The sequence below is a fragment of the Rhinichthys klamathensis genome, unplaced genomic scaffold, assembly GCF_029890125.1.
Source record: "Rhinichthys klamathensis goyatoka isolate OS25496 unplaced genomic scaffold, OSU_Roscu_1.1 h1tg000109l_1, whole genome shotgun sequence".
Lineage (NCBI taxonomy): Eukaryota > Metazoa > Chordata > Actinopteri > Cypriniformes > Leuciscidae > Rhinichthys > Rhinichthys klamathensis.
Window position 1 is genome coordinate 1,961,338 of NW_026606647.1, and position 15,081 is coordinate 1,976,418.

At 35.5% G+C, this 15,081-nt stretch overlaps 1 protein-coding gene across 1 annotated transcript; it reads left to right on the forward strand.

The window, feature by feature from the left end:
• Positions 1 to 70: 70 nt before the first annotated feature.
• Positions 71 to 11,780, forward strand: slc6a22.1 (solute carrier family 6 member 22, tandem duplicate 1). Its single transcript, XM_056253790.1, has 15 exons — positions 71 to 250; positions 2,399 to 2,598; positions 2,714 to 2,848; positions 5,036 to 5,176; positions 5,261 to 5,348; positions 6,328 to 6,460; positions 6,639 to 6,773; positions 7,454 to 7,557; positions 7,729 to 7,853; positions 7,966 to 8,078; positions 9,348 to 9,485; positions 9,656 to 9,758; positions 11,015 to 11,115; positions 11,395 to 11,565; positions 11,675 to 11,780. The coding sequence occupies exons 2-15, from the start codon at positions 2,403 to 2,405 to the stop codon at positions 11,744 to 11,746; spliced, it is 1,755 nt and encodes a 584-aa protein (XP_056109765.1). The 5' UTR covers positions 71 to 250; positions 2,399 to 2,402; the 3' UTR covers positions 11,747 to 11,780.
• Positions 11,781 to 15,081: the final 3,301 nt, after the last annotated feature.

Here is a 15,081-nt window from a genome sequence, read left to right on the forward strand (position 1 = left end):
GATCTAGGTAGACTACAAGCTGTTGAGCTAAGTCCCGCCTTTGAGTTGAGACACACACACACACGCGCGCGCGATATACACTCTCAGTTCTGTATGGGCTCGTTTCTCCTTCCGAGAGGAGGGGAGAATGAGAGGGGTGAGCTTCAGCGACTGTATTATAACGACCGAAGCATGCTGATTTAAACGTAACTTTCGTGGCCAGTGTGTATGCGCTAGACTTCCTGAACTTTTGACTGGTCGTCTGCATCAGGTAACACCTCTAACGTATGGCTTTTGTTTTCTATTGTTTCCAGTGCATTCTAATTCACTGAAGGGGTTCAATTGAGCTCTGAGATTAACTGCGTAGTTGAGCAGTTTTCTATCTGGCTTTTGTTTATAGAAGTATTTCACTTGGCACCCGGCGTCTCCTCCGCGTGGGTTTGAACAGCACAAGTGTTCGGCTTCGGCTGCTGAATGTAGGCCAAAGGGCATGAACAAAAGCGCAATAACTGACTGAGTTTCCTCCTCTGTATTCAGATCATCACGGACAATCTGTGCTCCAGTTCGTGCGTCAGATACAAGTGCTGTTTATGGTTACAATTAGGGATGTACAGTACAATTAGGCATGTACAGTACAGTAAGTTAGTTAATAAATGAAAACGTCTCTTTTTTTTTTACCTACCTCGCCTTAACATGCCACCTGACACAATCAAATTAAATTATACAAGAGTCAATAAAAAATAATGATGTCTAGGATGAAATAGTAGTAGTCGTTTTAAAATGTAGTTTTAAGGTGTAAAACTAACAGGAACGTTATATTTGTATTCATGTTTGTTTCATCCATTTTTGATAAGGAATTTTACCATTTTGTACAAATACTTAGGCTAAATGTTTGATTTTCTTTTTATTATTAGAATTTTCTATATATATATATATATATATATATATATAAGAAATATCAAAAGTCTCACATAAGTCATTTCCTTAACATTGTTCCATTTGACATGTTTAAAATGTGCATTTTCATAAACAATGTGATCAAAAATAATGACCTTGACACCGTTATGAGGGTCTGAATGTCTTGTCACATGACAACAAAAAAGGCATCTATGTTACTGACTTTGATTTAGTGGATGTATATAGAAATAATAAAGAATTTGACTTCTTTCTTTTTTACGTTCTCCAAGCAGTTACACCACCTAAAAATATCAAAATGTAAGCAAAATCATAACTTCATTAAATAACAATGCTATGCTACACCATATTAGCTTAATAGATTATTATTTCAAAAGTTATTTAATAGTTAGGAATGTCTTGAAAATATATGATTTATATATGTTCTCCACGGACCCCCTGGAGTACCTTCACTAACCCCAGGGGTCCATGGGATCATTAAGAAACTATATCGTTCTGTTTCATTTTTATTTGCATATTATAAGGGTCACAGCACAAGAAATGAAGGGCAGAGAAGGGAATGTGTCTAAGCACCCTGCAGTGTCTCCTGTTTTAGGGACACAAGATTATTTCAGCTGTGAAGAGTTGCACAAACAGCATGTACTTACTGCACTCTACATTTAAATAAAAATCTTAAGTAGACTTTTTTTTGTAAATTCTACCAACAAATTCTTATTGAGAACATTTGTGCAAAACACTCAAGACTTCAAAACAATTCAAATGCTTTTAGATTGTATATGTACACTCTACACTGCATAGGGTGACCATATTTTGATTACCAAAAACCAGGACACTCGGCCCGGCAAACAGATACTCAAATGACACTCGAAGTTTACTCAAAGATGCCTTATTAAGGGGAGTGAGGTTTACACACACAGCTCTTACTAGCTTGCTTCCGTTACACTCGTAAACACAATTGCTTATGGCTTACATGAACTTTAACAATTGAGAAAGAATATGGATCCGTGTATTCGGTCTTAAAGTGATAGCAGCCTAATAGCCCTGCTGTTATCAAACAACAAAATGCAAAAAGAAAATCACTTTTGTAGCTGTAACAAAGATGAATTATATCTGATTTGTACAATGATATTTTTACTATTAGTTTCTATTAAAGACAATTCTTACCAATAAGTACCAAGGTCTTCAAAAGTAATTGATGAAACTGTTTTCAAACAGTGACAAATCCGAGTATGTTCTCATGCAGCTACATCACACTATTAGGGAAGTACAAAAATGTATTTATTTAGATATTGTGTGGTTGATGTCTTTTACTCTGCTTTGGGAAACTTTGAACGTCATTATTTGAATGCCTAGCTGCCAGTGTAAGAGCTGGAACAACCAGATGGCACTGAACAAAGACTCATTGCTGTTTTTGACCTTTACATGTTTCAATCACCACTCTGTTCTAAACTTTGTTTGTGCCTCTCTGGCATCAATGTTTTGACAGATGTTTGCTTTTTTGCAGTGACATGGAGATGCAGCATGATCCAGATTTGCAGTTTAAACTGGCTTATCCAGATTCAGAAAAAGTTGACACGGGCCTCAAAATCCGAGTGAGGGGCCAGTGGTCCAGTAAAGTGGAGTTTATCTTAGCTGTTGCTGGCCAGATCATTGGTTTGGGAAATGTATGGAGGTTTCCATATTTGTGTTACAAGAATGGAGGAGGTTTGTTTGAGTATAACTGTGAACTCTTTTTAAACAATTCAGTTCAACCAGTTCTGTTTTTTATTTATTTTTTCTTGTGTCTTATACTAAGAACAGCTGTATTTCTTTTTTTTAGGAGTGTTTTTCATTCCATATTTGGTCTTTCTCTTTGCCTGTGGCATTCCTCTTTTTCTTATGGAGACTGCTCTGGGTCAGTACACCAGCCAAGGGTCTGTCACCTGCTGGAGGAAGATCTGCCCACTATTTGAAGGTGAGTTTTCATTGTTCATTTCTAATGTCAGTATTAAAGGAGAACTCCGGCGCAAAACGAACCTTTGGTCTAATTACACATTGTTACCTAGTCAACCGTTATCTGAGATTTGTTTTCATGATTATCGAATGTAAACAGTTTTATCTCTAAAAACAGTTTAGCCTATAACGCTAGTATAACGCTAGTATATTGGGCATAGAGTAATGACAAATAAAAATCGCTTGTTAATACCACTAACAAGGCTCAAAATAGCCCCACACTAACACGGTAGCATAATGAGGGTCCCTACCTTCAAACCGAAGCATTGAGAACTTTGTCCGTGTCCAGACAGTTTAATAAGAAGATATTTTATACATACAGTCAACTTCGCGTATACAGGCAGAAGCCATCTTTGAAAACAGTCTCTACCAGTCAACCTACGAACGCCGATCCAAGTGCGCTGGTGAGATGTGAACGAGCTATAAGTTGTGATAAGGTGAGCGCGAACATTAGGCTTGGATCGGCGTTCGTAGATTGACTGGTCGAGACTGTTTTTCAAAGATGGCTTCTGCCTGTATACGCGAAGTTGACTGTATGTATAAAATATCTTTTTATTAAACTGTCTGGACACGGACAAAGTTCTCAATGCTTCGGTTTGAAGGTAGGGACCCTCATTATGCTACCGTGTTAGTGTGGGGCTATTTTGAGCCTTGTTAGTGGTATTAACAAGCGATTTTTATTTGTCATTACTCTATGCCCAATATACTAGCGTTATACTAGCGTTATAGGCTAAACTGTTTTTAGAGATAAAACTGTTTATATTCGGTAATCATGAAAACAAATCTCAGATAACGGTTGACTAGGTAACAATGTGTAATTAGACCAAAGGTTCATTTTGCGCCGGAGTTCTCCTTTAAAGGTTCTCTAAGCGATGTCGGGTGACGTCACTTCTGGTTGACGTTTAAAGTATTGTCAAACAAAACGGAGGCAAGCTAGACCCTCCCTCCTCCTCATCCACGCACTAACACCCCAAACCCCGCCCCCAAGTCCTTCTTGTCGGTGATTGGCTGGAACTGTTTGTCATGTTTCGTGGAGCGGGTTAGCCCAGTTTGTTTTTGTTGCTGTTTGTGGAGCCTGGGCTGTCTACAGAGATCGCGTTTCTTAACAGTGTGTTCGGGGGACAGGCAGCCAGCGGTTAGTGAGGAGATGTTTGCTGTATGTGACAAAAAAAGTTTTGGCCTAAAAAACGCGTGACATCGCTTAGAGCACCTTTGAATGTACAATATAGTGCATGTTATATGTCAACCATAGTGATGTATGTTTGTTTGCTGATAAAATTAGATGGTTGTAGTTAGTAAACACTGTACACTGCAATAGTGAACAATAATGGTCTGAAATGTGAGAAGTTACTTTTGTAATAATCAGTTTGAAAAACGGTTGATCATGTGATTGTTTAAATGCCATATCAGCAGATTTCTCTTCTAATGAGTCAGGATCCTCTATTAGTCTGACTTGCTTTCAAAATTGGTTTTGCTTTTGGTTTCATTAAGCATTATCTCATGACTCCATGTTTACCGAAAATGTCACATGAAGATGAAAACAACACTCACGTCACTTAACTTGTTGAATTTCCCAATTTATTGCAGTTTTTAAAAGCTGCGGTTATTTCTAAATATATAATCTCATGATAAATCAATACTTGTAAAATAGCATATTTTGAATATGTGTAAGGTTGCAAAAATTAAGGCGATTTAGATTAAGAGATTTACACATATACAGAATGCAATAATAATTCTCAAAAATGGATTACGGATACTTATCCAAAGTTAAGCTTCACAAATACATGCTTTTTATGTTCATCTGTATGAGATCCACACCACCCTTTCACCTCTCAATCACATTCCCATTAAAGTCACCCATTAATAATATAACAGTTTCATAATTTCATGTTTCAAGTCAAACTCCAAAGCCCTAAATTACTTATAGTATATTTCATACTATAAACTATAAGTGTAAATTCATAATGATTCATCATAAATAATCAATACAAATGCATTATTAATTCAGCAATTTAACCTCTGTTATAGTATGTGATTTATACATATGGATCTCTCCAGCACATTCAAAGCGAACTGGTATTGAATTTAAAGGCTGTCAACATAAGAAACATCTGAAAGGGGGTAATTTTTGTGGTTTGCTTTTCTTTAGGTCTGGGTTATGGGAGTCAGGTGGTCATCTTCTATTCCAGTGCCTACTACATCATCATTTTGGCCTGGGCTTTCTTCTATCTCTTCTCTTCTTTTAGTAGTGAACTACCATGGGCTAGCTGCAAGAACTGGTGGAATTCAGGTGTGTTATAATACTAGTTACTTTGAATTTGTTTTGTTTTGTTTTTTTGTTTAATAGATCATGTTTTTTCCTTTACCCTTTCAGAGAACTGTGTCGAGTTTGATCGAATGGGAGGAACGAGAAACCTGAGCTTAATGGAGAACGCATCATCACCTGTTAAAGAATTTTGGGAGTGAGTTTATAAAATAACCAAAAGTTTAAACTACAGTAGAGGCCAAAAGTGATGTCCGGCCTAAGAAAAATTGGCATCTTCACCCTTTACTCAAATATAAAAAATTAATTAAAGAAATGAATTAAAGATTTTGTAAGCATATTGCATAGTTGTTATTGGAGTTAGTTGTTTTATATGTGATAATGTAATGAAACATGCCAAATTGTGCGGACATCATTTTTGGCCAGGCTGTTATACAAAGAAATTATGAAGACATGCAAAAACAAAAGAGGACAAATGAAATATTAATAACTGATTAGGTTGTAGTCAATATATGCTCTTTCCTGTGAGCTTTTTGTTTTTCTATGCATTCTTTTTTGCATAGTAAAATAAAACTTGTTGCTGTTGTTTGCTTTTTCCCCTCAAATAATTGATAAATTAGATAAATACCTTTACCAAGTTCAGTGTTTTGTTCTTTCCTCATATTTAAAATATTTAAACAATATAAAATATTTTCCTCATTTTGATGGTTTTATCAAACTTGTAGGTTCAAGCAAATATCCCCTCCGGACATCAATTTTGACCAATACTGTATATATAATTATTATTTATATTATAAAAAAAGATGAAGCCTCGTAAGTTTAGTCATTTTTATCAGGTTTGAACATTTGTTTTGTATTTTTGAATGCAATAGTAATGGAAAACCTGAAAGAATTTTTTTTTTAACTAATAATAATTAAATTAATCAAATCTTCAAAAGTCCTGAAAGATTTTTTTATAGTTAATATAAAATGCTGTAATTATATGCAAAATGTGCTGCTTCGGGGGGCATATTCAAATCTCAGTTATAATAATTTAAAGTAGTATAATCATTTAAATAACTTAAATGTATACTAACACTTAATGCAAGCACAACTTTCAAGTGTAATTATTGTGTAGATGCATGAATTTAGAAATAAAAAAATAGTTAAATTAGAATTACAAAAAGTGTTTCTTGTAGGAGGCGAGTATTGAATATAACTGGAAGTGTGAATGAGCTGGGCAGTGTGAGATGGGAGCTGGCTTTGTGTCTCCTGTTGGCCTGGATCATCTGCTACTTCTGTGTGTGGAAGGGAGTGAAGTCCACAGGCAAGGTAAGAGCTAATTGAAAAAAAGACCATTATCATATATAAAATATGGCTCAGTAGAAATGTAAATCTGATACAGATTACATCTGTCTGCATGTTTGCTCGGTCTGTCTGTCATGAATATTAACTTCAAAATAGGTATGCTAGATCTCAAAATGGGAGTGCCCTTGTTCTTTATCTTTAGGTTGTATATTTTACTGCTACATTTCCATATGCTATGCTACTGGTGCTTCTGATTCGAGGTCTTACGTTGCCTGGAGCCATTGATGGCATCTCCTTCTACCTCTACCCAAATCCAACACGCCTTGCAGACCCACAGGTATACAAATCCGGAGACACATGAGTGATAGTAGTAGTAGATGAAGTATTTTTTTTCTATTTGAAAAGACATTTGCAACTGAAGAGTTAAAATTACTTTGGTTGGTGCTTTTGTTTAAAATGATGTACACCCACGTGACCATCAGGCCAGTCATATCAGTGACCTAGAAACTTTTATTCTACCCAAAAGTTCCCCTTTCATGATGGGCGCAATGTTGAGAATGAGATCACACTTTCTTATTCCACAGCTTTATTATTTGGACCTTTTCAGTCGAAGGAATTATAATGGTGAATAGTGTATTTCTACGGTAACATCTGAAAAAGCCTAAAAGTTCTGCTTTTATGTGATGATGCATTCAATCTGATAGTCAGTGTCAATATAAGTTACAAGAACATTGTTTTATCAGCCAGGGACAAATAAAAATTCTTAGAGCTCCTTAGATAGGATGTTGTTTATTATTTTTTGCTTAATCACAGTCTCTACAGACGAAAGCCAAAACAAATGATTAAGCTTTTTTTTTTTTTTTAAACAATCGCTAAATAATCAGTGACACCAAAGCATTAAAAAACGTAACTTGGATATTTCTCAGTGGAACCGCACCTGACCCTTCATGTGTCATGTATTGCTAAATACCCAATCGGTTGGTCAGCAGTTGTGAACTTGCTCTCTCATGTCTTTAGGTGTGGATGGATGCCGGAACACAAATATTTTACTCCTACGCTCTTTGCATTGGGTGCCTTACAGCTTTGGGAAGCTACAATAAGTACAACAACAACTGCTACAAGTGAGATAACTTATGTCATGAGAAACCACATTAAAGTAAATTTAAATACAGATATACTTTTAGATATATTTTTAGAGTTGTATATATAAATTGGGTAAGAACAGCTAATGACTGTATAATAGACAGATTGCTGTGATGGGTTTTGACTGCTTGCTTTGTTTCTGCTTGTAGAGACTGTATTTATCTGTGCCTGCTGAACAGTGGAACCAGCTTTGTGGCTGGCTTTGCCATCTTTTCTGTTTTAGGCTTCATGGCCTTGGAACAGGGGGTTGATATCTCGATGGTGGCAGAGTCAGGTAACTTAAACAACAGCGGCTTCTTTATGTCAGTTTTCCTGACACTTTCATTCAAACTAATGTTTTCTATACATTTCCCACACATTAATTCACATTTCACTTCTTTTGCCAGGCCCTGGTTTGGCTTTCATTGCATATCCACGAGCTGTAGCAATGATGCCTATGCCTCAGCTGTGGTCCATATGTTTCTTCCTCATGATTATTCTACTGGGCCTTGACAGTGAGGTGAGAACACATTGTCTCTCAAGTACATGATGCGTTTGACTGTGAAAATTACATTTAGTTTTGACTCCACTGACACTATCGGATGAAGCTGAATAATAATATTATGGTCTTCTGTAGAACTGCTTTACAGAAGAATTGAACTTTTTTTCATAATGAATGAACTGTTACTTTCCTGTTTATTACTGTGAAGCTACTTTGAAACAATTTCTATTGTATAAAGCTCTATAAATATGAAAGTGACTTGAGGTGACTTTTTATAAAGCTATTTGACAAAGTAGCAGATGTTTCATACATTGGGTCTCATTCATGAAACATTCGTAAATATACGAGTAAATATGCGAGTGATTTGCGTGTAAAGAGACCTTCCCGAAAACTCTTCTCCTGATTCACAAATACTTCGTAAACGTCAGATGTGATAGTGAAATGTGTGTGTGTGTGTGTTAATGAATTCTAATCAGTCGTAAATGGGATGCGCGTGCACGTTCATTCTCAATTACCATAAATCCCGCCCATTAAATCCGACTGACAACTATATATGGGCAAAAAATATAAAAATATAGTTTTATTATCAGAAGTTCATTCAAAACGCCACATTTTATTTTCAAGCGTACATAGTGGCGTATCGGGTCCTAAAAAAAAGGAAGCTTGGCAGCATATTACAGATGCAGTTAATGGAGTTTCATCTGTTAATCGAACATTCCCAGAAGTGAGAAGAAAATGGTTCGACATTAAGCTTGAGAGCAAAAAACGAATTAGTTCACTTTGGAAAAATAGTATTCAAACTGGAGAAGGACCACCATCGCAGATGCTATTACTGGCTCTCATAATAAGAAAAACCGTATGTAATTACTATATATAATATTTTTTCAAAATGCTGTGCAAATATGTACTCGATTAAGGTGAATTAAAATGCAGCCTTATGAATGAGCAAAACGTTCGGGTGTTAAGCGCACTATTTACGCGTGGCTGGGAGCAGGTGTAGATTTCTTGTGTACCAACTAACATTTGGAAAATACGAACATTTTAATGAATCCGAAAATTTACGCCAGAACCACTTTACACACGATTTACACAAAAATTCGTTCTGCTCGTGTTTCATGAATGAGACCCAATGTGTGTAAATGTGTAAATTATTATACATATTCTTAATATTCTCATAAAGAGTTTTGTGCATGCAATATACTTACAGTAAATGTGTTATGCAAGTTCTTCAGGACAGGACTGCATTAAAAAACAAAAACTGTCATTACACCTCATTCTCTTTTTCAGTTTGTGGGTTTGGAGGCTCTCATGACAGCCATAACAGACATGAACCCCACTTTCTTCCTCCAAGGACACCGTCGTAAACTCTTCCTCCTCATCATCTGTGTGAGCTGCTTCCTCATTGGCCTCCTGATGGTAACAGAGGTGATTATGTTCATAATTTAGTTATTACACTGACTGGGATTATTTGGTTATTTGATATTTGTACTTTCCTGATTCATGCTGTCTAAATCAGACCACGTAATAATCAATGAGAAAATCTGAGTTTTGAGTGCTAATCATGTTTTGTTGTATTTTTTGCATTGACTCAATAGGGTGGCCTGTATATCTTCCAGTTATTTGATTACTATTCCTGCAGTGGAATGACCCTCCTGCTATTTGCCATTGCACAGTCAATATGTATTGGCTGGTTTTATGGTGAGTTATAATACTAAATCGCCTCTTTAAAATGCAGAAAGTACTGTCTGTCTACCCTGCACAACTGAATATACAGTATGCCTGATTATAATTCTCTTCTCCACTTTTTGATCATCATTTGATGAATTACTGCAGCCACGATCAATAGAAAATTTGCACAAATGTATTTTTTTTAAACGACACAATCCAATTTAATACATAGGGCCCTATGAAATTCAGTTTTATTTTTTTAAATATGTAGGACTTCATATTTAAATAGTCTTTTTGCACTTTAATTTTTAACAAACACCAGTCCATATCGTGATTTAAATGTTTACAGCCCTACTTTTTAGTCATCTATGTTATACAGTAAATTTCATTTTTATTACTGGATTACGTGATTCAATCTGTGTTTTTTGCATCGTGGAAATCATAGGGCCCTAAATAAACTCGATTTACATATAAAGGAAGAATATTTGAGAATAGCTTAATTTAAATGTGTATGGTGCTTGATTAAACCGAATTGAAGGTTGTGTTGCTAAAACACTGTGCCAAAGTTAGAACAACCCTTGTGATATGCTGAACTACTATCGTACTATACAATTATACTATTCAGGGACAACTCTATCAGAGCGACTGGTGCATTAAGTGCCTTCACCAAGGACAATAGTGGGATTAGGGTAACCAGCAGCTTTTTTGTTGTTAGCCCAGATTTTCAAGCAAAGCCACCACCATAGTGCTGCACTGTTTATAGTAAAGGTTGATCATGTCATGAATCATAAACAATAAGAACTGAGCACAAAACTGGTGGGCAGTCTTTTAATATGTATAGGTAATTTACCTTAGTTGCATCCGAAATCGCATACTCTCCTATTATATTTGGCAAAAACGGTATGTGACAAAATATTCTGAATTCACAGTACTCATAAAAGAGTAGACAAAAAGTACCCGTATGACCTATTACTTCCAGTGAAATTCTGAAGTGTGCATGTGATGGACACTTTACTATCCCTTGAGGCCACAGGAAAAGATTTGTGACTGTCGCTGGTAGGTCACATGGCAATGGCAACAAGGGTGAATGTAGTACATCCGGATTAGATTCGTACTACACACATTCATACTATAGAACATACTTTTTAGCGGCCGCAGTAATAACAAGTAATTACTTATTCAAAACAAGTACCTACACAAGATTTTGGATGCAGCCGTGGTCATTTCTTCCTTATTTGTTTTGTGTATAATCTCCCCTAAGACTTGGTTTGTCTCTGGTTTTCCAGGTGCTGATCGTCTATATGAAAACATTGTAGACATGATTGGTTATCGTCCTTTGACGCTAATGAAATACTGTTGGAAGTATGTCACTCCTGTTGTGTGTATAGTAAGTGCACGTTTTACTCTGATTCAAGGTGGTATGATCATATTAGGTCATAAATTGCAGTGTTATTCTAGTTCTTCACCATTATTAATTCAAATTCAAGTTTATTTGTATAGCACTTTCCTTTTTAATGTAGCTTCACTGAAAATACAGTTTCAGTGTTAAAATCAGGAAGTATTCTTTTATCAGTCGATCATTAGGAAGTAATACTTTTATAGAAGAATATCAAAGGTCTTTATTATGTCTTCAGCATTAATTCAATTAATGTCTTTGCTTCTTTAGGGTACATTTATCTTCTCTTTGGTCAAATTCACTCCTTTAAAGTTTAATAACACATTCGAATACCCCTGGTGGGGCTATGCTGTTGGTTGGTGGTTCACTCTCTCTTCAACATTGTTGGTTCCTTTATGGATGATCTATGTTATCCTTATCACTCCTGGTACACTGAAAGAGGTAATTCCATGCATGATTTAACACACTTAATTACGTTTAAATGTACAAATAAGCAATGTTTAAAGCACTTTTTTAATCTTTTGCAACTATATGCTTTGCCATTTTTTAGAGACTATGTGTCCTTTGCACTCCAGCAAGTGATCTACCTTTGACATCAGAAAGACAAAAAGAAACCCTGTGACCGCAACACAAAGTACAACATGTCCCATGACTAATGGGGGGGGGGGACATCCTTGGGCTGTATTTTGGACAACTTTCTATACCAATAATGCCTTTAAAGATCTCATGAGATTTCAAGAAGGCAACACAAACTGTACATGACTGTGTTTATTAAGTTATTGAACATTACTATCTACGTTTCTCAGTTGCAAGCATCTAAAAGTTGATCGCTTTAAACTGGAAATGGACAATATACGCATAACTTCCGCGTACAGCTGAGGGAAACTCAGTTTGACGTCATCTTTAAGTGTGATAGCGCCACCAGCTTTGCTGTATCTTAAACAGTCAGAAGATATCAGTTCTTCTGAAGAAGAAAGTGGAAGAAAAAATAATTTATTATCATAAGGGACCAGCCCCATTGTGGATAGACCAATGTTCAGTACAGTTGGTATATGATTAGTGCTGCTCACTATGACAGACTTTGTGCGTTGTAAAAGGAGTCATATCAGTCAAATGTCACAATGTAAAAGTATTTTAGAATATAAAAATTTCTCACGTTTTTGTGGGTCAATCATGCAGCCCTTTGCTATTTTGTGCCTATAGGCAAGTGCTTGTGTTTTAAGAAAGTATTAAGAAAGTAAATTATGTTGGGGGTAATTATAGTACACATGTTACAACATTCACTCAGCATTTTCTCAAGAAAATAGAATCATATTTTGCTACTTAAATCTGCTTAGATGTTCAGTCTGTCTATATTGTTAGTGAAATGCATAATTTAAGAGAATATCTGTAGGTCATTTTTATAACTGATGCACTAGAAAGGCCAGTGGTTAATAATGTTTTAATAAATGCTTTGTTCAAATCAACAGTTAAATGACTGAAAATGTTTGCTGGTTGAAATGGGTTGGTGACAGCAGCTTGTTTTTGCTTTAAGTATTGTTTTGAATCACTCAAGCAAATATTAGACAACTAGGTGAAAGGGGAAAGGAGGAATTCTAGGATTAAATGGTTAGAGAATAACGTTAGACATGCAGTGCTGTCAGGCATGACAGACTGTTAGTTATATACTGTACTGCTGTTTTACTGTGTCAATGTGATTTTTATTCATGCAATTGATTAGATTACATTAGTATGTAGTTTATATAATGATAATCCAACATTTTGAACTGCCATTTAATTTGCACAGTGACCATTGGAGATTAAAGTAATTTGAGGGTTGGGTTGGGGGGATCTTAATGATAGTGAATAGGGAAGTTTATATAGTGGTAACAAGATGCATTTGTAAAGTTAGTTTGAAAGTGTTTATCATTCTCAGGAATGATGAGTCAGTGATGGTGCCCTTCTTTAGTGTACAACTGGGTTAAAGGCTAAAGGCCTCTATTTGCAAATACACCAAAAAGGCCACCCACACTGCTGAGGATGAAAAAGCAGAATATTTGCACTACAAAAAAAAAATGTGTTCCAGGGTACAGAGGGAAATGCTTTCCCTATGGATTTGTAAAGTGGGCCAGTTACAATGTAAATTAATTTGTGAATTTTGGCTGTACTAATTTTGTTACTTGCGTTTGGGTTCTAAAAATATAGGAGTAATGAAATGACAAAATAATTAAATAAACAACATTTCTATACTATTTGTTGGTGGTTGGTTTGAAATAAGTAGCATTTACTTCTATTGTAGGCTACTTTAAATATTTTGTTATTTCAAAGTATAGCATATAACAACATTTTTGCCATTTCAATTATTGACCCTGCATATTTGCACTATATCACTATAGTCTCTAGCCGTGGTGTAAAGTCAATGTTGCCTACTTAAGTATCTTCACCTCTTTTTTGGCTACTTTGAGTAGGCTATTATATACTGTCTACTTAACTATTTTTCCCATATCTTTCTATGGCATAGTGCATACTATCCATCCTAAATAGTATGTGACATTAGTAATTTTCAATACTATTTAGGGCATAGTATGCACATTGGGACGCAGCTTAAGAGTAGTATGTTAGTGTGAGGTTCCGAATTCGATTCATTCGTTACTTTTTTCTGCAGCAGTTAATTTCTGCTACAAAACCCAGCGATATCGCCATCTACAGGACATTGAAGGTACTGTGCGTTTTACCCTTACTCGCCTCAACAGGGCTACTTTACGAGAATGTAAGTGCATTAGCAGGTAGTTGCTGATGTTTCATATGACATGAGGACATGACTGCAGCCGACACCAGTATATCCAGTGCAAATAGGCTTTGACTGTTTCATTTTACTCAACACAAGCTATTTGTGTCTTAGAACGGAAAATGATTACACAGGCAATGAGTGAGAAAAATTTACATTTCAAAATGTATGATGAACTATTCAACTTTTATTGAGGCTATTACTGGAGCAACAACTTGTCTAAAAGGAAATGGTACAAGAGTTTTGTTTTGATTAAAAAATACATATTGTAAAGGCAGCTAGAGGGAACATTTACACAAAATGTGTAAAGAGTACCTGAAAGCCATACTTAAATAAATGTAGAGATACCTTACATGACTCAATTACAAGTTACAAGTCAATAGTTCCAATTCCACTTGAGTTAAAAAGTATCTCACTGCACTGTTCTTCAACGCCTAAATGGCGTGCCAATGAAAACAAGAAACAGTAGATTTGTGAGAAGTTTATCACGTTTATTTTCTAAAATCAAAATAAAACTCAACACCTCAATATTGCAATAAATCAAGGTTGACACAACAGCCTCTTAAACGTCTACAAATAGGCCTGCTCAAAAAGGGCTTAAGTAAAGATTTTGGAGTCTTAAGAGTTTTTAAAAAAGTTTCTTATCCTCACCAAGGCTGATAATAAATACAGTAAAAACAGTAATAATATTAAAAAGTACTTTCCCCCCCTATTTTAATGCAGTTTAAAATGAAATTTTCATTGAAAGCTGTTACTCTTCAGTGTCACATGATCCTTCATCAAATCATTTTAAAATGCTGATTTGGTGCTCAAGAAACATTTGTGGAAACTGATACGTTTCTCCAGGATTCTTTGCTGAATAGAAAATTCAAAAGAACAGCATTTATTTGAAATAGAAATCTGCATATATCTGTTTATATCGGTCTTCACTCTGATTTTGATCAATTTGCTAAATAAAAGTATTAATTTGTTTAAAAAATGAAATGGTACTGACCTTAAATTTGACCGGTCGTGAACACATGTATTTTCTGATTGTTCATTTTAGACTTGCCTCTTCTATATCTGAGTGTGTAAATGTGAGTCTAAAGTCATACATTGAGTGTAAACGACAACAAAAACAAGACAGTTGAGCAGTTTTCTTTGAATATTTATTGACAGGCCTGCTGTACTGCATCAAACGGTAAACAGAA

What these genes read in the sequence shown, in the direction of transcription:
- slc6a22.1 (XM_056253790.1), top strand. Translation starts at nt 2,403, where the DNA reads ATGGAGATGCAGCATGATCCAGATTTGCAGTTTAAACTGGCTTATCCA. An exon ending in GCCTCCTGATGGTAACAGAG is followed by an intron (nt 9,486 to 9,655) that starts GTGATTATGTTC and finishes TTGACTCAATAG; the next exon opens with GGTGGCCTGTATATCTTCCA. An exon ending in TCACTCCTGTTGTGTGTATA is followed by an intron (nt 11,116 to 11,394) that starts GTAAGTGCACGT and finishes TTGCTTCTTTAG; the next exon opens with GGTACATTTATCTTCTCTTT.